Source organism: Neopelma chrysocephalum, unplaced genomic scaffold, assembly GCF_003984885.1.
Source record: "Neopelma chrysocephalum unplaced genomic scaffold, ASM398488v2 Primary Assembly neopelma1_108, whole genome shotgun sequence".
Lineage (NCBI taxonomy): Eukaryota > Metazoa > Chordata > Aves > Passeriformes > Pipridae > Neopelma > Neopelma chrysocephalum.
The window spans coordinates 3,434,336-3,455,169 of record NW_020897773.1 but is presented as its reverse complement, the minus strand read 5'-3'; the positions used below and the strand labels follow the sequence as shown (position 1 = coordinate 3,455,169).

The following is a 20,834-nucleotide window of genomic DNA, read 5'->3' as shown; positions in this document are numbered from 1 at the left end:
CTTCAAGAGTACTTGGAGTTTACTAATTTCACTTTGATAATGCTGTTGAGGAATACATTTAGTGCGGGTAGCTCAGTGTGCAGCTGTAGTGTGAACTGCAGCTTGAGCTCTGGGGAGCAGGAGCCCCAGCCCCAGCCCAAGGCAAGAGGCCCTCAACTGCTGACTTTTTGCATAAAAAAAGAGCACAGAGTCCTGTGGCCAGGAGATGGGACACAGAAACACTCAGAGACACAGCAGGAGCTGATGACCCCTAGACTTTGGCACCCTTAGACTGAGAGGTTATAAAAGCCCAGGGGTTCCTTTGTTTGGTCCCTCCTTGGAGGCACGCAGCTTGAACTGTTATTTTGTTATTTCATTATTGCACCTTGATTAAATTATTGTAAGGCTCTGGACCTCTGAGACTCTGCTATGGGAAACTCAGGGTGCAGCCAATAAGGAGACCTGGTCGGATCGTGTGAGTGTGGGGAGTGTTGCTGCAAGGGGGCCTCAGTCCCAGCTCAGGTGGTGCGAGAGTTACTCCTGGGTGATCAGACAGGGAAGTTTCCTCAACAATGCCTTTATGTTCTATCTGTTCTGAAATACTTTTCAACCTATTGCCTTCTCATACGTGTTTCCCAACCACACAATTTACACCTCGGTAGACGCTGTTCAAGAAATTTATCTTTAACTGTATGTTGACAAGGTAGGAGGAATAAAACCTTCTCTTATTTATAGACATTTGTCTTTTAATTTCCATCTGACTTTTTGGCAAGCTTTCAGAATCAGACACATTGCATCCTTGTTACATTTAATAGAGTTATAATGGATTAAAATCTTTCATGTTGACTGCAGTATGACATTTAAGGCAGGCTTTGATTTTTTGAAATACATAATTTTCTAACCATCCATATTACAAAAAGGTGCAAGGCAATAATGGGGAATTACTTGCCTTGCATTTCGTACAAAAATGTTTTAAATTCATTTGAACAGCATCCATACTGGAAAAGTGATAGGCACTCCATAAAATTTTTAAACTGAGAGAGTGGAGAAGAACAATAATTTTCTTTTATCAGTCTGTGTCAGATTTGCGTTAGGAAGACTGTACTCTTTCATAAAATAAGTAATGATTTTTGTATAAATGAACATATTAATGAGATCAACAAACCACAGAACTTTTTTCCTGTGGATGTTTCAAAGCTAATAAAAATAATTTTACAGAATCAATGCCTTAATACTATCAAGTCCATTGACATTTAGTAAATCAACTCATGTTTTGTTAATAAGTAAGACCAACAGATGCTCTTGATTTCTGCATTCTCTTAGGAGTCCTTTCAGCTAGCTCTTGCTTAGCTAAGGTCCTTCTGAAAATTATATTAATTTTAACACAATTGAAGGCTCTTGGTTTGATATGCCTACTCAAACTGAGTAATACTTTACTCCAGATAAGTGATCTAATCTAAATCAATGGGGTCATTCAAGGTGTACTTGATCTAAGATGTTAAAATCACTCCAACTGGAAATTTCTTTAAATTCTTTGAAATGTTTAGGGTAACCATCTATGTCATTTATGATGGTAAGAATGATACTGACTTGTAATACTGATTCTAAGCTGTGTAAGGGTTGTTCTTTATAGTTATAGGTATTTGTTGAGCCAATATTACTCACAAATTTTAGTCGTCGCTTAGTACCGCTGTTGAAATCAGTTGAGCTAGGTAGTCTTATTGTAGATAAATATGATATATTTTTACTTGAAATGTGAACATTTTGTTCCAAAACCAGCAAAAATTATAATTCCTGATTTTTTATGTAATGGTGCTTTGTTTCCCAAATGTTACTCTATCTTAGTGTAAGAATCCAATAGTTTTCTGTTCGTCTTTCCTCACAGAACTCCTGATGGTATTTCAAATGTTGTCTGTTGTCTGGCTAGCAGAGCACACTGAGTATATTGACTGGCTGGCCAATACACAACTACCAAGTTGTATGTTTCCAGGCTATTGCTAAGCAAAAAATACAGTGGTTGAAGTCTATAGATTTCTCTTTTACACAGTCATTGATTTTCATTAAACTGCTAAGAGTTTGTACAATTACTAATTGCTGTTTGTAATTTTTGCCTACCCCTCTCTTAAAGTCGACTAGTGGATTGAAAAGCTATTGGAGGATGAGCAAGAATAGTAGACGTGTTGTCCAGCTCCATAAGATCATCCTTCACAGAGAAAATTTTTTTCAAAATAAGACTTCACATTTGCAAGTGGGGAATTTAAATTAAAAAAACAATTGGAACAGGAATGGAATATTTTTTCACCCACTTTATTATTGCACGCAGGGTAAAATATAAACAACTGTCCAAATACCATTGCCATAGGCTGGAGGAAAGGAGAAGTGGAGAAAAGAGTGGGTTTGGTTTTTTGTTTGTTTTGGTTTTGTTTTTTTTTAAAGTTTTTGGGTTGTGCACATGTGCCTGAGTATGGTGCTGAGCAGATTAAGCTACCTATAGCAATTCATGTAGTCTGAGGAAAAAACTTTGTTTCTATGTTAGTGCCATGAACCTACAACAAATGCCATGATGCTCAGCTTGACTCCAGATTGTGTTCGTTCTGTTATCACTTAGACCTTGACCTGGAGACAACTCTTAGGGACAGCTGAATATAATAAACCATGTGCAGCACTGGTTTACAGATTTCTCTGAAAAACTGGATGTAATGTGATGAAAGGTCTTGTAGGCCCTGATAAAGCAAATCAGGGTCACCTTAGTGCTTTGGGAAGTACTAAGTACTAGTACTTTGGGAAGAGGAGTTCTCTAATACAATGTAAAGTTGTGTTTTAATTAACAGTAGTAGATACTGCTTTGTTGGCTCATTTAAATTAATTGCTCCAGCTGATGATTGAGCTGGTTGAGGTAATATTCATACAGTCATTGTCTGGGTGAAACTAGCTTCTTGACCATAACTTTAAAGACATATCCTGTTCTATGAAATAGTCTCCAGTTATAGATCACAATCAGCACAGTATTAACCTATGCAGAAAATAGAGATGTCTCAGTTGCATCACAGACACTGTTTGACATTTGGAGATTCAGGTAGCAGCACCCACCGTAAACATGATGTAGCTTCAGCCCTTCTTACAGAAAAATTGAATTTTAGAGCTCAGCTGTAACACAGTGAAATGTGGGTGCCACAGAAGGCTAACAGTAGGCAGATAGACATTTTTAATTTGCTTTATTTTCATTGACATCTTTACCTGAAGAGGCAAGGTGTTATCATTAATGAAGAAAATAATAACAAAACCCAGCAACAATCTTTGTCAGGGCTGCTTTGGTCAGTGAGTTTTCTTACTCTGCTAGAATGGAAGATCAATGAATGAAATAATGTAAGTACTAAGGGATTATACTATGCAGTTTGTGGTCCTAGAGCTGACAAAAGTACCGGTATGATAAGATTGCTGTAAGTCATAGTTAAAGCATGCAGTCTGCTTGGTTCAAGGACCTAACTAAAAATTGTTTGGAGTAGCAACCAATTTCCAGGTAAACTTTGACCCTTTAAGGTTTGCCAAGCTGAGTGTGGTCAAAGGAACATCATAAATATACTCCTAGACCCCATTAGCCACAAGTATAAGAGAATCTAGCCAGAAAATAGGAAATTTCTCTGTTCTTACCCTGGTGGCTCAAGCTTTTTGAAGAGCTACAGGCAATCATCCGTTTGAACATCTTCTCCTTCCCCATCCAATACACCTCTTCGGCTATTAAGTAGACTGAAGGTAGAGAAGCCTGATGTCACTGTTGCAGGAAAGGAATTACAATCCATATTCCACCTCCTGCCCAGACTTGTGGGCGAGAGTGTACCAGAATGCCTTCAGGAAGCATTCAGTTGAATCTGGTCTTTAGTTTGAAATACTTCTTCCAGCAGCTCTTTCCATCTCCTTCCCATGGTTAACCCTAATGGCCATTCCCTCCTCACCTCAACCCTGTGGCATATGTTCTCTCTTCTGTGTAAATAATTAATAACACAGCATAGTCTAAGAAGAAAAAATACAGAAGAGTTGTATTTTATTCCACCAAATGGGTTGTTTTGAAACACCTGCATCTCTCCCCCTGGGAGATCATGTTTCTATCTTGAAGCATTCTTTACTTACCTTAGAAAATCTGCACAAATCTTCTTTTTGTGTACTTTTTTGAACTTCAACTTCGGCTGAATGAAAATACATAGATGGATGTGTAAAAAGAAGTATTAATGGAGATTTATATACTCTTCTGAACATAGTAAATGTGATTAATGCCTTCATATAGATGATTGGAAAATCATGTATATATATATTCTTTTTCATATTGTAAATTCTTCAGTCTCCATAATTAATAGTAGCCTGTACAAATAGTCTCACTAGATTCAACAGGTATATCAATGCAAGTAATTGCTTACCAGTGGGAATATGTGGGTTCACATTGTAGCCCAGAATAAAGTACTGATAAGATACAGAAAGAAAGAAAATTACATTACTGGGTAATTTCATGTTATAAGTAGAAATGCTATCCTTCATATTTTTTATAATAGTTCAAAATTACTAATAATGAAAGTGCAGCTAATAGTTTTCATTACTGAACTTTACAGGCTTCAGTCTTCAGTTTTTCAATCACAGAGAGCGATGGAATCATAGTTTGGGGTCCGGAGCTCAGTCAAACCATTGCATCCACTTAATCAGCATCTGAAACCTGATGTGAATGTTTAAAATAAACATTAAGTTACTAACGTTATATGGGGAAAATGGAATAACGTACATTACCCTTCAGTGCAATATACCTAAATTCAAAATTGGAATGAACATGAGGAAGGTAGAAAGCTGTTGATTTGTGGTTGATTTGAGCAAACTATTAAACTACATAAAATGTGACTTCAGACCAATAAATATTGAAAAGCTTTGCAGTCATAAACAGTAATATATACAGTAAATGGGTACTAAACAAAATATTTATCTGCTTAATACTGTATAGGTAAGCAGATGTCCTTGAGTTGCTGCCAGACCATGCTCAAATGAATGCACTATTTCATAAAGATGAATTTTGCAAACAAGTAGGACTTGAGAGACCCAGGCCATTAAAAACCATTACTGTAACTTGACCACTGGCAGTTTGTTACAATGGGAACCATGCTTTCATGGGTAAGAATTTCAAAGAGCCGTATGGACATTTTTCCTAAACATTGTGTAGATGCATGGACGCATAAAGAATTATGCAGTAAATTCTGTGGCTGAGAGATATAACTGGCATGTTACAAAGTTGCCTACTTACAAGTACTGTGCTGATGGCATTGCTATTCTTGACATTATAATTCCGCTGCTTTCAATTCTCTGGAGATGATAAACCCTAAACAACACAGTGCCACAAGCTAAGAGAGAGAAGGAAGATGACTGGCTTTTCGTGACAGTGTTCTGAAAGTAAGGCAGAGACATTATAAGGTTTGTCAGAGAGCATAAAAGCCTTTATGGAGCAAATGAATTAGGCTTCCTCTGTTGTTTCCTAACATCCAAAACTAAGAGTAAGCAGGGTTGTTTCCAACAACTGCTCGGTTTCTAGCTTTTAATAGTTAATGGGAGGTCGGACTATAAACTGAGATCAATCCCAGAGTAATAAATTTTACATTATTATATTTGTCTTTCTTGAAATATAAACACTAGAGGATCTATTCTCAAATGGCTTCCGACCCATTTTTTTCATAATTAATACAGGAAATTCGAAGAACGTGACTCCCTGTGCAGCTCAGACAGAGGCAGATCTGTATTCATCAGCATGGATTAATTAGTCTTTTACCAGACACTCAGTTAGTTTGAAGAGCTACAAAATGGACAGTTATAAAGGAGGGAAAGCTTTGTCATAAAAAAAATAAGCCACATGTTTTCATGGATAAAAGATAAGTTTTTTAACTTTGATGTTTATTCTATGTAGTTTAAGATTTACAGCTAGATTTATCCAGCTCTACTGACATTGACCTTGGCTTCAATGCGGCAGCAGTATGGAATGAATTGCTCTTCACTGGTTTATTTGAAGGGCAGTATTTAGCAAAAAAATGTGACAAAGATTCTCTGTTGAGTGAGAACAGCAGAGTCTCTCATTGTTCAGATCTGAAGACTTACTTCTGGGTCATTGTATTCGGTATGACTCCACCATTGCTTGGCAGGCTTTTTCTTTGTCTTCTTAATTGGGTAAACACATCTGTTACAACCAAGAAAAGGAGAATTATGCTCTGCCACTTAAATCTTATGTACTATTCTAACAGTTTCATCTGTGACATTGAGGTGTAAGGAGTTGTTTTTTTCTTAGCCTTCTCATTTTTGTTACTTATAAGAACCTCATTCATGAACTGACACAATGTTTTATGAAGTCAACAGCAAGGCTGTCAGTGTTTTTAATGAGCTTTGCATCAAGCCCTCAGTTTTTCATCAACACAGAACAAATCTGTTTGCTGCAGACACCACTGTGACATATACGGTATGAAGGTTCAAACTCCTCAGTTCAAGATTTGAAGTCAACAGCGAGCAGCAAAGAGGAGAACTTGGGGACCATCAACAGTGATGGTCCATCACCTGTCTCATGTGAAATTTTTTTTTTGATGTATTGTAACTGGAGATTCAACCGTCATTGCTGACAGGTTATTGTGCATTTCCACACAGGAGGAAAGCAAGGGTGGGAGAGCAGGAAGATGAGGTTATGTCACACACATTCCTAGACCAGACACCATTTGCTCATGTCCATTACAATCCTGGCACAGCCGCAATCCTCACTGCTCATAAACAAATCTTTATAATAGTGATAAACCTGATTTCACTTAGAGTGAAAGTGAAAACTTAGATATCAGACCAGTTATTGTGTTTGTCTTTGCTGAAGAATATTGACAAGTTTTCCTAAAACACATGCAGGTTGGTATTTTGGCATCAAGGGAGAAACCAAGAGATCTATTTCAAGCACAGTGCAATCACTCAAGTGTGTTGATATAAAATGAGTTTTACAGTGTTTTAGGTGCTATGGACAGTGCAAAAATATTCCAAAGTGATGACAATGGGAAAAACTAATGAGTAGGTACGTAATTCCACAAAGGAACAGTGATGTTAGAAATACATATAGGGTATCTTTTCAAAAAGGCCAGGTGTCCTTTTTGCTTTGAGACTGACACAAAACAGTCTTGCTGTGCAGTAAAATAAGATTTGTGACATCTGGGAGTTGCACAAGTAGCGTAATTATAAAGTCTTTCTTGGCTTTGGCTTTAAAAGTCCACACATTTAAGGAATTTTAGATCCCTTTATATGTTCACAGCATTTTGGGTCAATCTTGAAGTAAAGTCAGAAAATTACAGTTATGTTGTTATGCGCTATCTCCTTACATGGGCATGGGAAGTATGTAGTGAGAGCATTGAGTGGAATAAACTGAATTACATTTCATAGAATCATAGAATGGATTCAATTGAAAGGGACATTAAAGATACTCTAGTTCCAAACGCTTTCCACGGGCAGGGATGTCACCCACTAGATCAGGTTTCTCAAAGCTCCATCCAACCTGGCCTTCCAGAGATGTGGAATCTACAACTGCTCTGGACAACCTGTTCCAGTGTCTCACTACCCTCTGAGAAAGGAATGTCTTCCTGGTAACTAATCTAAATCTCTTAGTTTAAAAACATTTCCACTTGTCCTATCATTATCTGTTTAGTAAAATAGATAAGATTTAATAAAAAATAGGTAAAATGTAATAAAATTGCAAGTAGCCACACACTGAGACAATGTAGGACAGAGAATAAAATTAGACATCTGTATTTACAATGTGTTGACCTATCTCCCTAAGAAGTGGCCAGCTTGTAGTGACTTTTCAAATGAAAGATCAAGTGCATGCACAACTTTCCTGTTATATGGTATTGTTAAGATACAACTTTTTGTCTGGAAAATGTCCGGATATGCTGCTATTTTAGTTCAGAGGAAATATGAAGTTAAGCACCTGAGTGCTAAGTGGTTTAAACACTTGGTTAAAACAGATTATAGATTTTGTAAGTGCACCCTGGATATAATGTGTAAAGATTTCCACTTTTAAAAGATATACATTGAGCGTTATGTGAATAAGCCATTGCTTACTCAGATGGTAGACTGATCTCTTTTTGTCCTGACATGACAAGTAAAGTTTGTTTCCATTTGTTATCCCCATCTGTCACAAGATGATAAACCTTAGATCTGTAAAAGTCTTATCTGAATGTATTTGCTAACATCTTGCTTCGCTGGGCACAATAATGTGTAATTTTCATTGTGTAAATAAGTAGCTGCATTTTTTTGTCAGTCATGAGGTAAATAGAATTACTTGATTTCTCTACCTAGGCCCAGTTTGGGAAAGAATTTGGTTCAGCTCATCCACGTTCTACACATCACAGAAACATGTTCATCAAGCATATGCTTAAGAACTCTCTTGAATAGATATGCATTTCTGAATCAGAGCTATGGTATTTTAAGTTGTTTCTTTTGCAATTAAGTTATATTCTGTGTTGATTGCACTATATAAAAAACACTAATATTTTGCTTGCTGCAAAATTTTCAGAGATAAAGACCTCTTCACGTTGAAATACAGTCCTCTTCATTTCTATGAATCCATTTGCTATGTGAGAACATCCTGACTTTTGTAGAGCATATGATTTCCACGTGGGTTCTCATTGGTGCAAGAGAGCTAACTATATTTATTTCTTTTTTTTTTTGCAGCGGGAACAACATATATCTTTAGCAAAGGCGGTGGACAAATCACTTACACGTGGCCCCCCAACGATCGGCCAAGCACTCGTGCGGACAGACTGGCAATAGGGTTTAGTACTGTTCAAAAAGAGGCCGTGTTAGTAAGAGTGGACAGTTCTACTGGGCTCGGAGATTATCTAGAGCTGCATATCGTAAGTATTATGACAAATGCATGAGATTTCTTCCTCTCTTGGTTGTTTTATATTTACGAGTTTTAAATTTATTTTATTTTTAGTGCAAATATAGCAGTTTGTTAATGAGCCTTTTGGGGTCAATAGTGAACTAAATGATAATGGCTCATAGCATATGATTCTGTACAGGGTCTCAGATGTACTCAAAATGCCTTTTATTTGATACGATGCTACTTTACATGGCTTTTCAATTAAAAATCATACTGGGATACCTGTACAGATGGAGCACTTTACTACAATCTAATTACATAGAACAGGATTTAGCAGTGCCAAAGGAAGGTATGTTAATCCTGAGAGTTTTAATCTAGAATCTGCTGGGGGAATTACACCCTTGACTGTGCTTATTAGATAAAATCTAATATTAGAATTTATATTCCAATTTCACCATTCTTTTGTGATGGTAAGTCTTAAGCAGAAAGCAAGACTGTCAAGCCAAGAAGTCTAAAAAAATAATTTCAACTGCCTTAAAACAAATAACTAGCCATCAAAATTGAAAACATATGGAGTTTTATGACATCATAAATAAATGATCAGTTGAGAAAAACATAACTAGGGCAGTATAAAACTTTGTTGTTTAGATTAGTCTGAACTTTGTTAATGTGTTCATTTGATTTTTATTTGAGAACGTCTCTACTTTCAGGAACAGTTGAGTTCCTTTTGAGTGAAATTACTTATTGATCTATAACCAATTACGCTTTTACCCTCAGAAAACATTCAGGAGTGATCATTTTCAAAATTAGAGGGAATCATGGTATTCAATCTTCCCAGGCTACTTATTTCTGCAAAGGCAGTCTCTCATTGTGGACCAAGGTGTTTCTTTTTTTAATTTTTATTATTTACTGGCTTGAGTAAATAAACAAAGAAAGAAGGCCTTAAATAAAATTCAGAGGTTGTCTTTACCCTTCTCTTACATTGAATCACACAGACAAAATAATTGGCTGGTATTGTGCAATCTTAGTTTAAAAATGTGAACAAAGCAACTTCTCTCACATGCCAGAAAAGCTGAGATCCTACATATTTCAAGGCAAGTATTGTGTTGCTGGATAGAATTTAAATATTTGCTTTGCAACCATCAGGTGCCTTTTCATTATTTGCCCATTTCTTTGCAATCTCATACCAGATCCACCCTCTGTAGTTGCCAGTGTTACTTTCTTCTTACAGTTTTTTCTTGTTCATTAGCATATTAAGGAATGTTTTTCTTGTAATTTTACTATACCTGAAAAACTATAATATTTGTTCAGTCTGTCTAGCCATTATTTTTCTATTTTAAAACAAACATTGTATTCATTAATTATGAGTTGGAGATCAAAAATTATTGCCTGCTGATAAATGTTTGTGCTTTTTAATTTTTTTTTCCAAATAACTTTCTTATACCTATGCTGTAGCAACAGATGGTAAAAATAAAAGAATAATTGAGAGTTTTCTATGGTCAGAAACACTATCAGCTTAATAGGGATGTGGGAAATGATAAATTATACTTTACTGGTCTTTTGAAATTTCTGTGAAGCAGCAAAAAGCCTTTTATCATCATGCTCTGTGAACTGATATTGGCCTCCCCCTGCTGTCTTTGCAAGAGACTTTAGGAACCTCCCTGAAGCCTGCTCTGCTTCAGAGAAAAATCTGTGGTAACCGTGCAAAGTTTCACTGAAACAAGGTTGGACCTTCTGAGAGCAGCTTCAATGTAGTCTGTCTCTAGAGTGGAGACACTAAGGGATTGACCTGAAATCCTAAGACATTTGGCAAGGGTTTTTTTAAGGGTTGTCAATGATAGATAAAGCTTGGAAAACTACTGGGATATAATTTCCCAGAGTTTATTTCAAATAAGGATAGTATTCAAAAGAAAGTTGAAAGGCAGTATTTTCAAAAGCACTTGTGATACCAAAGAACATACATCTTATTAAAGTCAGTGGAACTATAGATACTTCTGAGAATTTTACCTGAGATCTATTTTTGCTCAGCAAGATATTGTGAAACATCACAGTTATTAAAATGAAGAAGAATATAGAAATGGAGAGGTCTACGTAAATGTTATATTTCAAAAATAGTTTATTGGATTTAAGTTTTTCCATATTGGCAGCTACTGTGTTAAACCAGCTGTAATAAAAGTACTAGGAGGGTTTTGTCATTCAAAACTTCCTTCTTGCATCAGCATTGAGATGTCACTAGGAATGTTTTACTAAATAACCAGAAACAGTGGAAGCAGGGAAGTGTGTAATGTGTAATTCTGCATGTTATTTTGCATGTACCCACTCACCTGTTTGTGCAATAAATATGCATGAGTAATAAGTGCCTGTGTACATTGAGATGCACTGTGCATGGATAACTAACCCATGTTATAATGACTATAACCTTATAATAAGATAGACTTGTGATTTAATTATACCTGGATTCAGTTTTACAGTCTGATAGAAACTGGTTCTTTTGTTGCTGAGTTTCCATTATACCCAGGAGGTCATTAGTCACTACATCCTTCCCAGTGACAGAATTTGGGATAGATGTGTAAGGATAGCTTTAAAATGCATTGTCAGCAGAATGGTGGCAAAAAAAGTTTGAAACTATTGCTTTGAGTTAAAAAACTTTAGATTATAGTCCTCACTAACATGCTGGGAAGGGTGCTTGAGAGAGATATGAGGTAGCTTACTCTTAACCTTCTTCATTGTAGAAATGGCAGAGGAAATTATGAGTTAGATTATGGTACTTCAGTGCGTGCTTGCCCTCTTTATTTATACTGTTTACTTAAAGATGATGTAAACCTAATAATGAAATCAAGCTCATAACAAATTCTGATTTTGAAAATTGCTACTTGATCATCTGAATCACAGCTTTAGTGTTAAGTTAGGAACACATTTATTTAAAGTAATCATTTAACCTCCCCAAATAACCATTGTTAATAGGGGAAACATTTAAAAAAATGTGTAATCGGCATTGCTACCAGATGCTTAACAGTTCCAGTGCAAGTATTTTAAATTCCAAGATAGATTATTATAAAACTACACTTGTACTGTAGCAGTGTAGATATAAAGGATTGCTTGTGTGTATGATACATATGCATCACAGTGCTTTAAGAAAGGGATTTTAAAATGTTTTAGTCATCCAGAGATGCAGCAATTAGTTTTCACAGCAATCACTTGACTTCTGTTATGGTCTTTTATGCAGTCTCTGCTGGGAGATCTAGTTCAAGAGGAAATAGGTATCATACCTAAAAGTTTGCTGTTGCTTTCTCTCCTGTTGATAAATAAAGAACACATAGAGCTGATAATTACTGTAAGCTTCATTTTTTCCTCTTTTCATGACATGGTCTGCATCCATCTCCATGCCACATGGAAAAAGGCAGCAGCCTATTCATGCAATGTTCAATTAATCATGGTGTGCACTCCTGTCCTTAGCTTTTTCATGGACTTCTGAAGCCCTTAGGTCATTCTGCCAAAGATTCCTGTTCCTACCTCTACTCTTTTTCTCTTCCCACCCTGTTCTCCAAAGTCATTAGGCAGAAAAGTATACAAATATACATATGTCACTGTCTACCACAGGCACTGTGCTGTTGCTACCTTGAATTTCTAACTTTTCTATGGTGAGGAAAAAAGTGAAGTTAGACAAACATACTGCCTTGAAGGGCTAAGAAATCCTGTTAAATTGCTCTTTCTGGCAATGCTGGTAGCTAGGAAACTGGCAGTTTCCTGTATGGCTTTGCTAGTGAAGAGAAGAAGGATAGACTTTTATCAATACACTTCAACCATTTAAAAAAGTGAATAAATTATGCTATGTTTTCATCTTTCATTGTTAAAATAAAAGACTTTATAACAAAATGTGACATTTTGTATGCCTGATGCAAAGCATCCGTAGTTTCTGCGTCTTCCTTGTTTGTGTCATTTGTTTTAAAATTAAAGTATTTTGGGAGCAGAAAACCACCTGTTTTTATTGTTTCAGCTGATTTTGAAATTGAGATCAAGAAGTCTGTATGGGGGATAGGGCCAGCAGAGCATTTCAGACTATACAGCTTTGTCATTGCAGAGAGGACACCCACCCTACAGCACACTACCTACTAGTCACTTCTATTAGCTCAAGCAGGGTGAGGAGTTACTCATTAAGCTCATTTACAGATGTAGATCTGCTGAAGTAGGTGAAGTGTTGATGTTCATTTTGATAGGAAACATTCAGAGGTCTAAAATAAGGAATAAGGCAGATGTGGCAATACTTCTCCTCTTCCAGGAGAAACTGCGGGAAAATGCCCTGTAATTCCTGTGAGAGAACAGTGACATTCCTGCCTAACATATAGAAAACACAAAAAAGAAAAAGAAATTAAACTCGGGGCAGATTGTAGTACATATTTGTTGTTTCGTTCTTTTTCATGTCATTGGGAAAAAAATTATAGGGAAAATGTTAACCAATAGGATTAATACTGTGGTGGAAAAGCGTGGGAAACTACTTTAAAAGACGTGCTAACACATTACCTGAAAAAGTATGGTATGGTTAAGGACAGATAGCATCAATATATGCAAGGTATAACACAATTAACCTGAAATACTGTGAAGATGCAACATTACTGGCATGATAGATTAATCAATATCATCCTTAGATTTTCAAAATGTATTTGTGTAGCCTTCAGAGTTACAATTAATGACTGAGGTGAACAGTCATGGGAGAGGAAAGATTGTTTGTCTTACAGGAAGCAGAGTTTTGAATCATGAATAAATTCAGTTGGTGCTCTGTGTCCCAAATATTTACATACTATATATATTAAAATATATATTGTGGAAATGGCATTTTTTATTTGAAATTTTTTAAAACTTTTGGCAAACTTAAACCAACTCTTATTTGCTGCTCCTCTCCCTCTGTCTCTTAGTTATACATATGCAGTATTCTGCTACACCAGGCTTTTAATAGCTGACTCTGTTAGATTTTATTGTACCCATACATAAAATATGGATAATTTTAATTTATGTAAGTGTAATGACCTTCCCTCAAGTGAACAAAAACAGTAAAACTCAAGTGAAGATCAGAGTTCTGTGTTGAGTGTACCACAGAAACAATTACAATGTTTTAAGATAAATGCATTTGTTATTCTCTTTTGAATACTTCACATGTCTTGGGCTTAATGCCTAATGGAAAGTCAGCTGAAAGATTTTTATTGCCTTAGTTGTATTTGGATCAATTCCTAGAGAGTTGGATGTACTTTCAGTGAGATTGATGATAAAAATACCTTTGATTTTAGTGGTTTGTATTGGAGTTAATTAATTTTTTCAGGAAGAGTTTAATAATTTTCAAAAAATAATATTCACAGAATAGTGTTTCTCCTAATAATCATCATTTGAATATGGAATTCCTTATTATAATATGCATATATATGCAAAGCAAAGATGTGGGAAGGCTAGTGGTGGCTTGTATATTCATGAAAGAGTAATGAATTTAAAATTGAATTATTCACATCCAGGAAGAGATTAAAAAAAAAAGGCAGAACCAGGTTTAAGAAATCTGATATTTTAGAAGTGCTGAACATGCACATCAGTGGCTAAAGTCAATGGAAGCTGAATATAGTCAGCATCTCTGAAAACCAGGTCATCATCATATCGGCTAAGTGAGCATCAGGGATCACTCTGGAGCCCTGGAAAAACTTTGGACCATTATGTTTATCATAGTTGTGAATTTTATTATTCTGCTACCTTGCAGCACAAGAAAATTTCATAAAGCTGATATTATCTAATCCAGAAGTCTGCCAGTATTTGATATTTCCTTATTATGCTTATAGATGTGATATTTATTTGTGATTTCTTTTTCTCATCTATACATGTGAATGAAAAATGCTATAGGAAGTTTATTATAAACAGTGATTGTTCTTCTCTTTGGGGAACAAAAACCTCAGCAACTGGACTATATGTTAACCTTTAAGCTGAAGAAAAATTACTATGGAAGAAAGATTTCCAGACTTGCTTCTGGGTTGGAATAAAAAAACCCAGGGCAATCAAAAAAGAATCATTTATGGGACTAGACAGGCAGGTAGGAATGCAATTCAATGCACACAAACATTAAGTTAATTAGAGTGGGAGCAATGAATTAATCTAGGGAATTTGTGCTAAACGCAGCAATCATTTACCTCACTGATCAGGTTAAAGATCTAACTTTGTAAGAAAGAAAATAAATAAATCACTGAGATGGTCAAGCTGTGCCTTGAAAACATGAAGTTAAATTATTCTTTTGTATTAGCAGAGACACAGATTAAAAAACTCTGAAAAGGGTTTTTATTATATAAGCTATTTGTTAATGCCTCATCTTGAATATTCTGCACAATCTGTTATCGCACATTGAGCAACAGAGCTCTGTTCTTGCCATAAACAGGCCAAATTGCTGAAAGAAGGTTATGGAAATATGCTAATTCTGGCACAGAACAGACTGATACCTTACTGCATGAAAAATATGAATGGAATTTGTACAGTTGACATCAATTAAACAGTTTGGCTGTGACTGCCATCATGGAACACTGCAAGGAGAAATCCTGACGTTGGCATGGCAGGTCCAACACACCAGCATGGCAGGTCTGATCTCCCAGCTGCTTGCCTAGTTCTCCAGCCTAGAACTGTGCTTGAGGGAGGCAACTCCTATCATCTATCTCTATCTAGCTAGTAACTCCTTTTTGCATCCTGCTCCTTTTGAGATTTTGGAAGAATAAAAGCTTCCTTCCCAAAAAAAGCATGCTGCATGATGGAGTCACCACCTGCCAGCCCCTTGAGCAGAGAAAATTGCACAACCAGTGGGACCTAAGTTCTAAGCTAAAACACATGTCCGTTGCACAGTGCTCCTGCCCTCAACACTGCTGAATCTCCTGAAGTATTTTCTTCTAGCAAAGTTTTTCAGCCTGGCAGAGGTTAAGTAGATCCTTAAAACACTTCTGGTAGGCCCACACATATTAGAATTATCCAACAGTGTTATGGAAAGAATTGCTTGTGGCCATGGCGTTGTATGAAATGATCTTGCAGACCAGATGGTGGACTCAAGTTCCCTTCAGATCCCACATATCTCAAAATTACACTGACAATTGATTCCATCAGATTCAATTGTCAGAAATGCTTAAGACCCAAAACTTTGTTGCTGAATTTATGGCAAGTCTTCCTATGACTTTACTGTTGCAACCTGTACACAAATGAGACTATATCCAGCAAGAGGAGAGAATGTAAGCATGGAACCATTTTTCTGGGCTCTTGTTGAGCTTAAAAAAAGTGCCAAGATTAGAAATAGAAGGGGTTTGGCCTGAGTCATATTATATTTGTAAAAAAACTATGTGTTTTTAAGAACTTGAGTGGGCCAATTTGGAGTGGCAAGCACAAGAGCAAGCATATTTAATTAATACAAACTTGAAGAGGCTCATGACCTCTTCAAAAAGCTGTTCTTATTTTTTGCATTGTTACTTTTAAAGCTCTGAAGTACTGTATGGATTACATCAAGTCTTGTTTTCAAGGATTCTTTCTTTCTCTTCCCTTTCCCTTGTCTCCCAAGCTGTTCTTCTGCCACATCCTCAAACACAAATTCACGTGTTGTGCAAATTCTGCAGTCTCAGTGAATCCCAGTGAAAACAGGTGGCAAACCTCCAGGGGTCTCAGGAATCACATACCTTTTCTTTCCCACAGAAATAGGCATACTGTATAACTGAAGGAAAAGGAGAGTCACTTCAGATGGTGACTGTATGATGTATTCACATGGAAGGCCTTCTTGATGGGGACCATTGATAAGTTCTGTTTAATTAAAGAACAAAAACAGCAAAGCAAAGCAAATATGCATGTGGCCGAAATTTGGAAATATATCCTTTTGTGTCAAGGTTTTTTCATATAAATACAAAATTTCTGGCTTCAAAAAGGAGGACAGAAGAATTGGTTTATAAAGTACAGATAAATAAATAGACCATCTTTCCTCAATAGGAGCACCTTTCCTAGTTAACATTATATTCTCTCATTGATGTTTTAGATCTATCACAATCTAGTCACATCCTTTTAATCCAAAATTCCTCGCGCTGGCTACTAGCCAAAATCCTTTCACATGAAGGTTACAGATATTTTAATAACTTGGCACCAACTCTTCCAGAACATTGCCATGTATAAAAAGAGCCGATGAAAAATTTAGCAGGCATCTTAACAACCTTATTAAGATTTAAAGGATACTTTACTATTTGCAATAGCAGAGAAGTTGAGATGTTCACTGTAACCTGGCTGATCATTCAAAGGAAGAAGCACCAAATCATAGGAAATTATTGTGATGATCTGGAGATTTCGAGCTCTGGATGACTGAGAGTGATATCCAAAAACAGGCCACTTTTTTCCACCTATCCTATGGGGGCAATATTATGCTTATTATATCTAGATATAGATATAATATTATCTATATTATACACTTATATTATTACTATTATAAATATATATAGTAAGCGTATACTGTTTATCTAGTAATATAACAGAGTTAGCCCTGATAATATTTTCTAGCTTATTATTGCCTGGTTCTTTCCTAATTTTAGAGAACCACAGAAAGATTTGCACTCCCTCCTCCCTGCCAGGCATGCCTGGCTCAACACCAACTGGAAGGCTTGTGTACCCAGTGTGTTAGAAGCTGTGACCGAGCAGGGTGTAGACAGGTTTTAGGCACTTTGGGCTGACAATGTGTTGTTTGAAAAAAAAAAAAGGATAGACAGGAGCAATGGCATCACTTTCAGACTATGCTTTTAGCACCTGATGGCAGCTTGAATAAGAGACAGTGACTCTCAGACTGCTGTTGATCCGTTGAAAGAGGCCAGGTTTGCACAGGACAGATCAAGGTTTGTTTTTTATGAATATGAGCCAGAACCCAAGATCTGGCCCATTAACTACCTGTCTTTTAAATTTATGGGTTCTAAGTGTAGATAAGGATGTAGTGTGCACTGCAGCACAATGTACCAAGTGTAGCAGTTTTTCAGTGAACGTGCAGTATGAACAATATCATTTTTAATACCAATGAGAGTGATTAGCCTATTGATGCAGAACAAGATGAGGGCAAAAGTGCTGCTGGTGACCTGAACAGCTTCTGATCCTAACTCCCAAGTAATTCTCATCCCACCACTTCCACTATCGATTTGTTTGAAAATACTGCAGAAATATAAGTACGAGCAGGATCAACATTAGGCCAGAAAACTCCTGCCAGAAGGTGAAAAGTGCAGAGGCAATTTTACAGAACCTGTTGCTTTCTTTAAGTAAACATTGCTAATATAGGTAATCATTTTCTGCTAATAAGGAAAGGTCATCTTAATATTATTCTTATTTTGTGAGATACTACCTGAATTGCAACTTAGAGTTAGTTAATTAGACCACTTACTTAATTCAGGTTTTGCTCTGTGAAACCTCAGTGTCATCACCAAATTGAAACCTTGTTTTAATATTTAATGCTAGTTTACTTTGTTTCTTCTAGACTGTTTCAGTGTCTTGAGCCTTATCACTTTTCCCTTACACCACTGTGTCAGTGAGGAGTAACTGTAGTAAAATCACTGGATTTAATGCGGTGTAGCAGAGGGTAGAACAGAACACACTGGGTCTGGCTCCTGCCTTCATCCAATTAAGTTACTTAACTTCTCTAAACTTTGGCCCCAGCTCATTGCACGAGGGTTATGCAGGAAACAGAGCCAGAGCAGGGAATTTATTTGTATTTTCTGAAACCCTGGTTACCGATTATATCTTCATCTGCTTTTCAGTAATTTACCTATGCTGCTTTAATCTCTCTTACCTGAGCATGACAAGTTTGACACCAGTGCATCTCCACTGCTGGTCTGTCACTGAACAGCGTATTCCTTTCTCTCCAGCAACAACTATAGATCTGCAATATTTGCCTTCCCTATTAATCTGTCAGTGATTTTTCCCATTTGACAGTGGGCTGCTGCTGTTGTCTCTTTTTTTTTTTTCCTTAGATCATACCACTCACAAGAATTTCAACAACAATAACAGGCAGGATAAAGATTTAATGATCTAATATTGTCAGTGTTCTGTGTTCTGGTGGCTTATGTTTAATGTAGCAATCCCACTTACAACAGGTGAGTTTTGCTGTTAAGTGTTTGGAGAGGCTTAGATATCTCACTATTCGTGAAAGCCCATTTACACTGAAACATTCTGATGCTACAGAGGGTGGATTAGCTGAAGGAACTGACTCATGCATTTCTTGGCTTTTGATAATTACCTAACTTACATTGAATAAGGTGAGGGATGCTGAGGAACAAAGGAAAGACATAGTCCTTCAGTTTTACCAAATCTCTGTGAAATTATCCCAACGCCTTCAGTGTAGCAGCGTGAAGCTACTCATATGGCTTTAACTTCTTGTGCCAGAGTTTGTAGGTGATAATCTATATTCAGTCAAGGACAAAATGTAAGTCTAGATATTCCCTCAGGAAGATGTAAATCACTCTTGCTGCTGCAGCATTACACATTCTCTGTGGTCTGGGAAAGCTGTTCATACAGGAGTGGGAAGTCTTCCCTCTGTGTATTCTGCTGTTGTGTCAGGTTCTCCTCTTGATCCCAGGCCTCTGGGTTAAAGAATGGGGTTGAAGCATTACAGCCTCAACAGATAACATCATGCTCCATTTTGGGGCTGCAGTCTCTTGTTATTTTCAGTTCAGCCCTCACCCTTGATGGACTTGCAATTTACTGCTTACGAACTGAATGCTACAGACTGCATTCTTCCAGTCTGCTGTGAAACCCTATTAGTGTCCTGAAGCCTTATTGTTCCCCATATGGGGCTTTTTTTCCTGACCTAGTGAATTCCAGGGAACAATAGAGAGTTCCTGGAGCAAAAGTACTCAGCCGTTTGCTTTCATAGCAGATGGAATTTTTAAGACTGTCTGTGGATTATGCAGCAGTGCCTTCTCAGGTAGGGACAAGCACAAAGAGCACTGTTATATGTGAAGCTACTTTAGAGTAACTTCTACTAATTAAAATAAAAAGTGAAAATATTATGCTATAGAGCCTTAATAACCACTCAGCATATTTGATAATGTCACTGCTGTCGGTTTCATATTCACCACAATGTTTAATAGTTGAACAGATGCAGCTCACTAGAGCACCACATGGTATGCAGCAGCAGGGAGTCCCATTTGACAACTTGGTTTTGTTTTATTTCCTTCCCAGAGAGCCTTTCCTGGTATCCCAAGTTCTGTACTGTTTTGATTTGCTACTCAGCAAACAGAAAAAGGCAAGGGAATTCTCTATTGCTTGTTTTCAAAGCAAGAGGGGGTTTCACTTCTCATTGGAAATACTATGAATTTCCTAATAAAGCTAATATAAGGCATGTTTTAATGTCAAATTGTCTGCCCTTGACATGAAATGAGTTGGGTTGTTGCAGGTAGCATATATCTGTATGCATGGGTTACTTGTAGGATAGCAACTGTGCTGGTTTTTGGAGGTGGCTTCAAGTTTGGGGATCTTTATTTTCTTTTAATTGCAAGATTTTTTGTATACATCTGCAAGTCACTTTGCACAGTGAGCAATAACTCTTGGCTGTAATAGTGCCATGGGATGCTACAGTTGTTTGGTGGTTCTAGATTTGCTTTCCATGGAACAATTCAGAGGAGCATTTTGTAAGACTTTCCAATCTTCTAATTGCTTGTGTGAAAAAACATCTGAGTATGTACTCTAAGGCTAAAATAAGATGGCTGTGCTGTTAATATAGTCTAAAAAATCAGTGGATAATATAGAGGAGATACTGAAACCTTGACTATATTATTTGGGTATTTCTTTCCAGGAAACATACAGTGAAGATGGGAACAAGATTAAAACTGCTGCAAGAATTATGTTATTCACCTCATATTACCTGGTCTATAAATAAACACAGAAACTCCCTTGGTTATATTTCTTATTCCTTATTAATATGGTTATATATTTAAAGATAGGTGCTGCCAAGGGCTAAATTAATGGGCAGTGTGTT

At 36.7% G+C, this 20,834-nt stretch overlaps 1 protein-coding gene across 38 annotated transcripts in view; it reads left to right on the top strand.

The window, feature by feature from the left end:
• The window catches only part of NRXN1 (neurexin 1), a 713,001-nt gene that overhangs the window by 480,793 nt on the left and 211,374 nt on the right, over positions 1 to 20,834 (top strand). For all 38 annotated transcript variants that reach the window (XM_027696600.1, XM_027696599.1, XM_027696611.1 and 35 more), the window contains one exon: positions 8,695 to 8,876. In XM_027696600.1, coding sequence (XP_027552401.1) covers positions 8,695 to 8,876 — 182 coding nt within the window. The remainder of the gene's footprint in view (positions 1 to 8,694; positions 8,877 to 20,834) is intronic.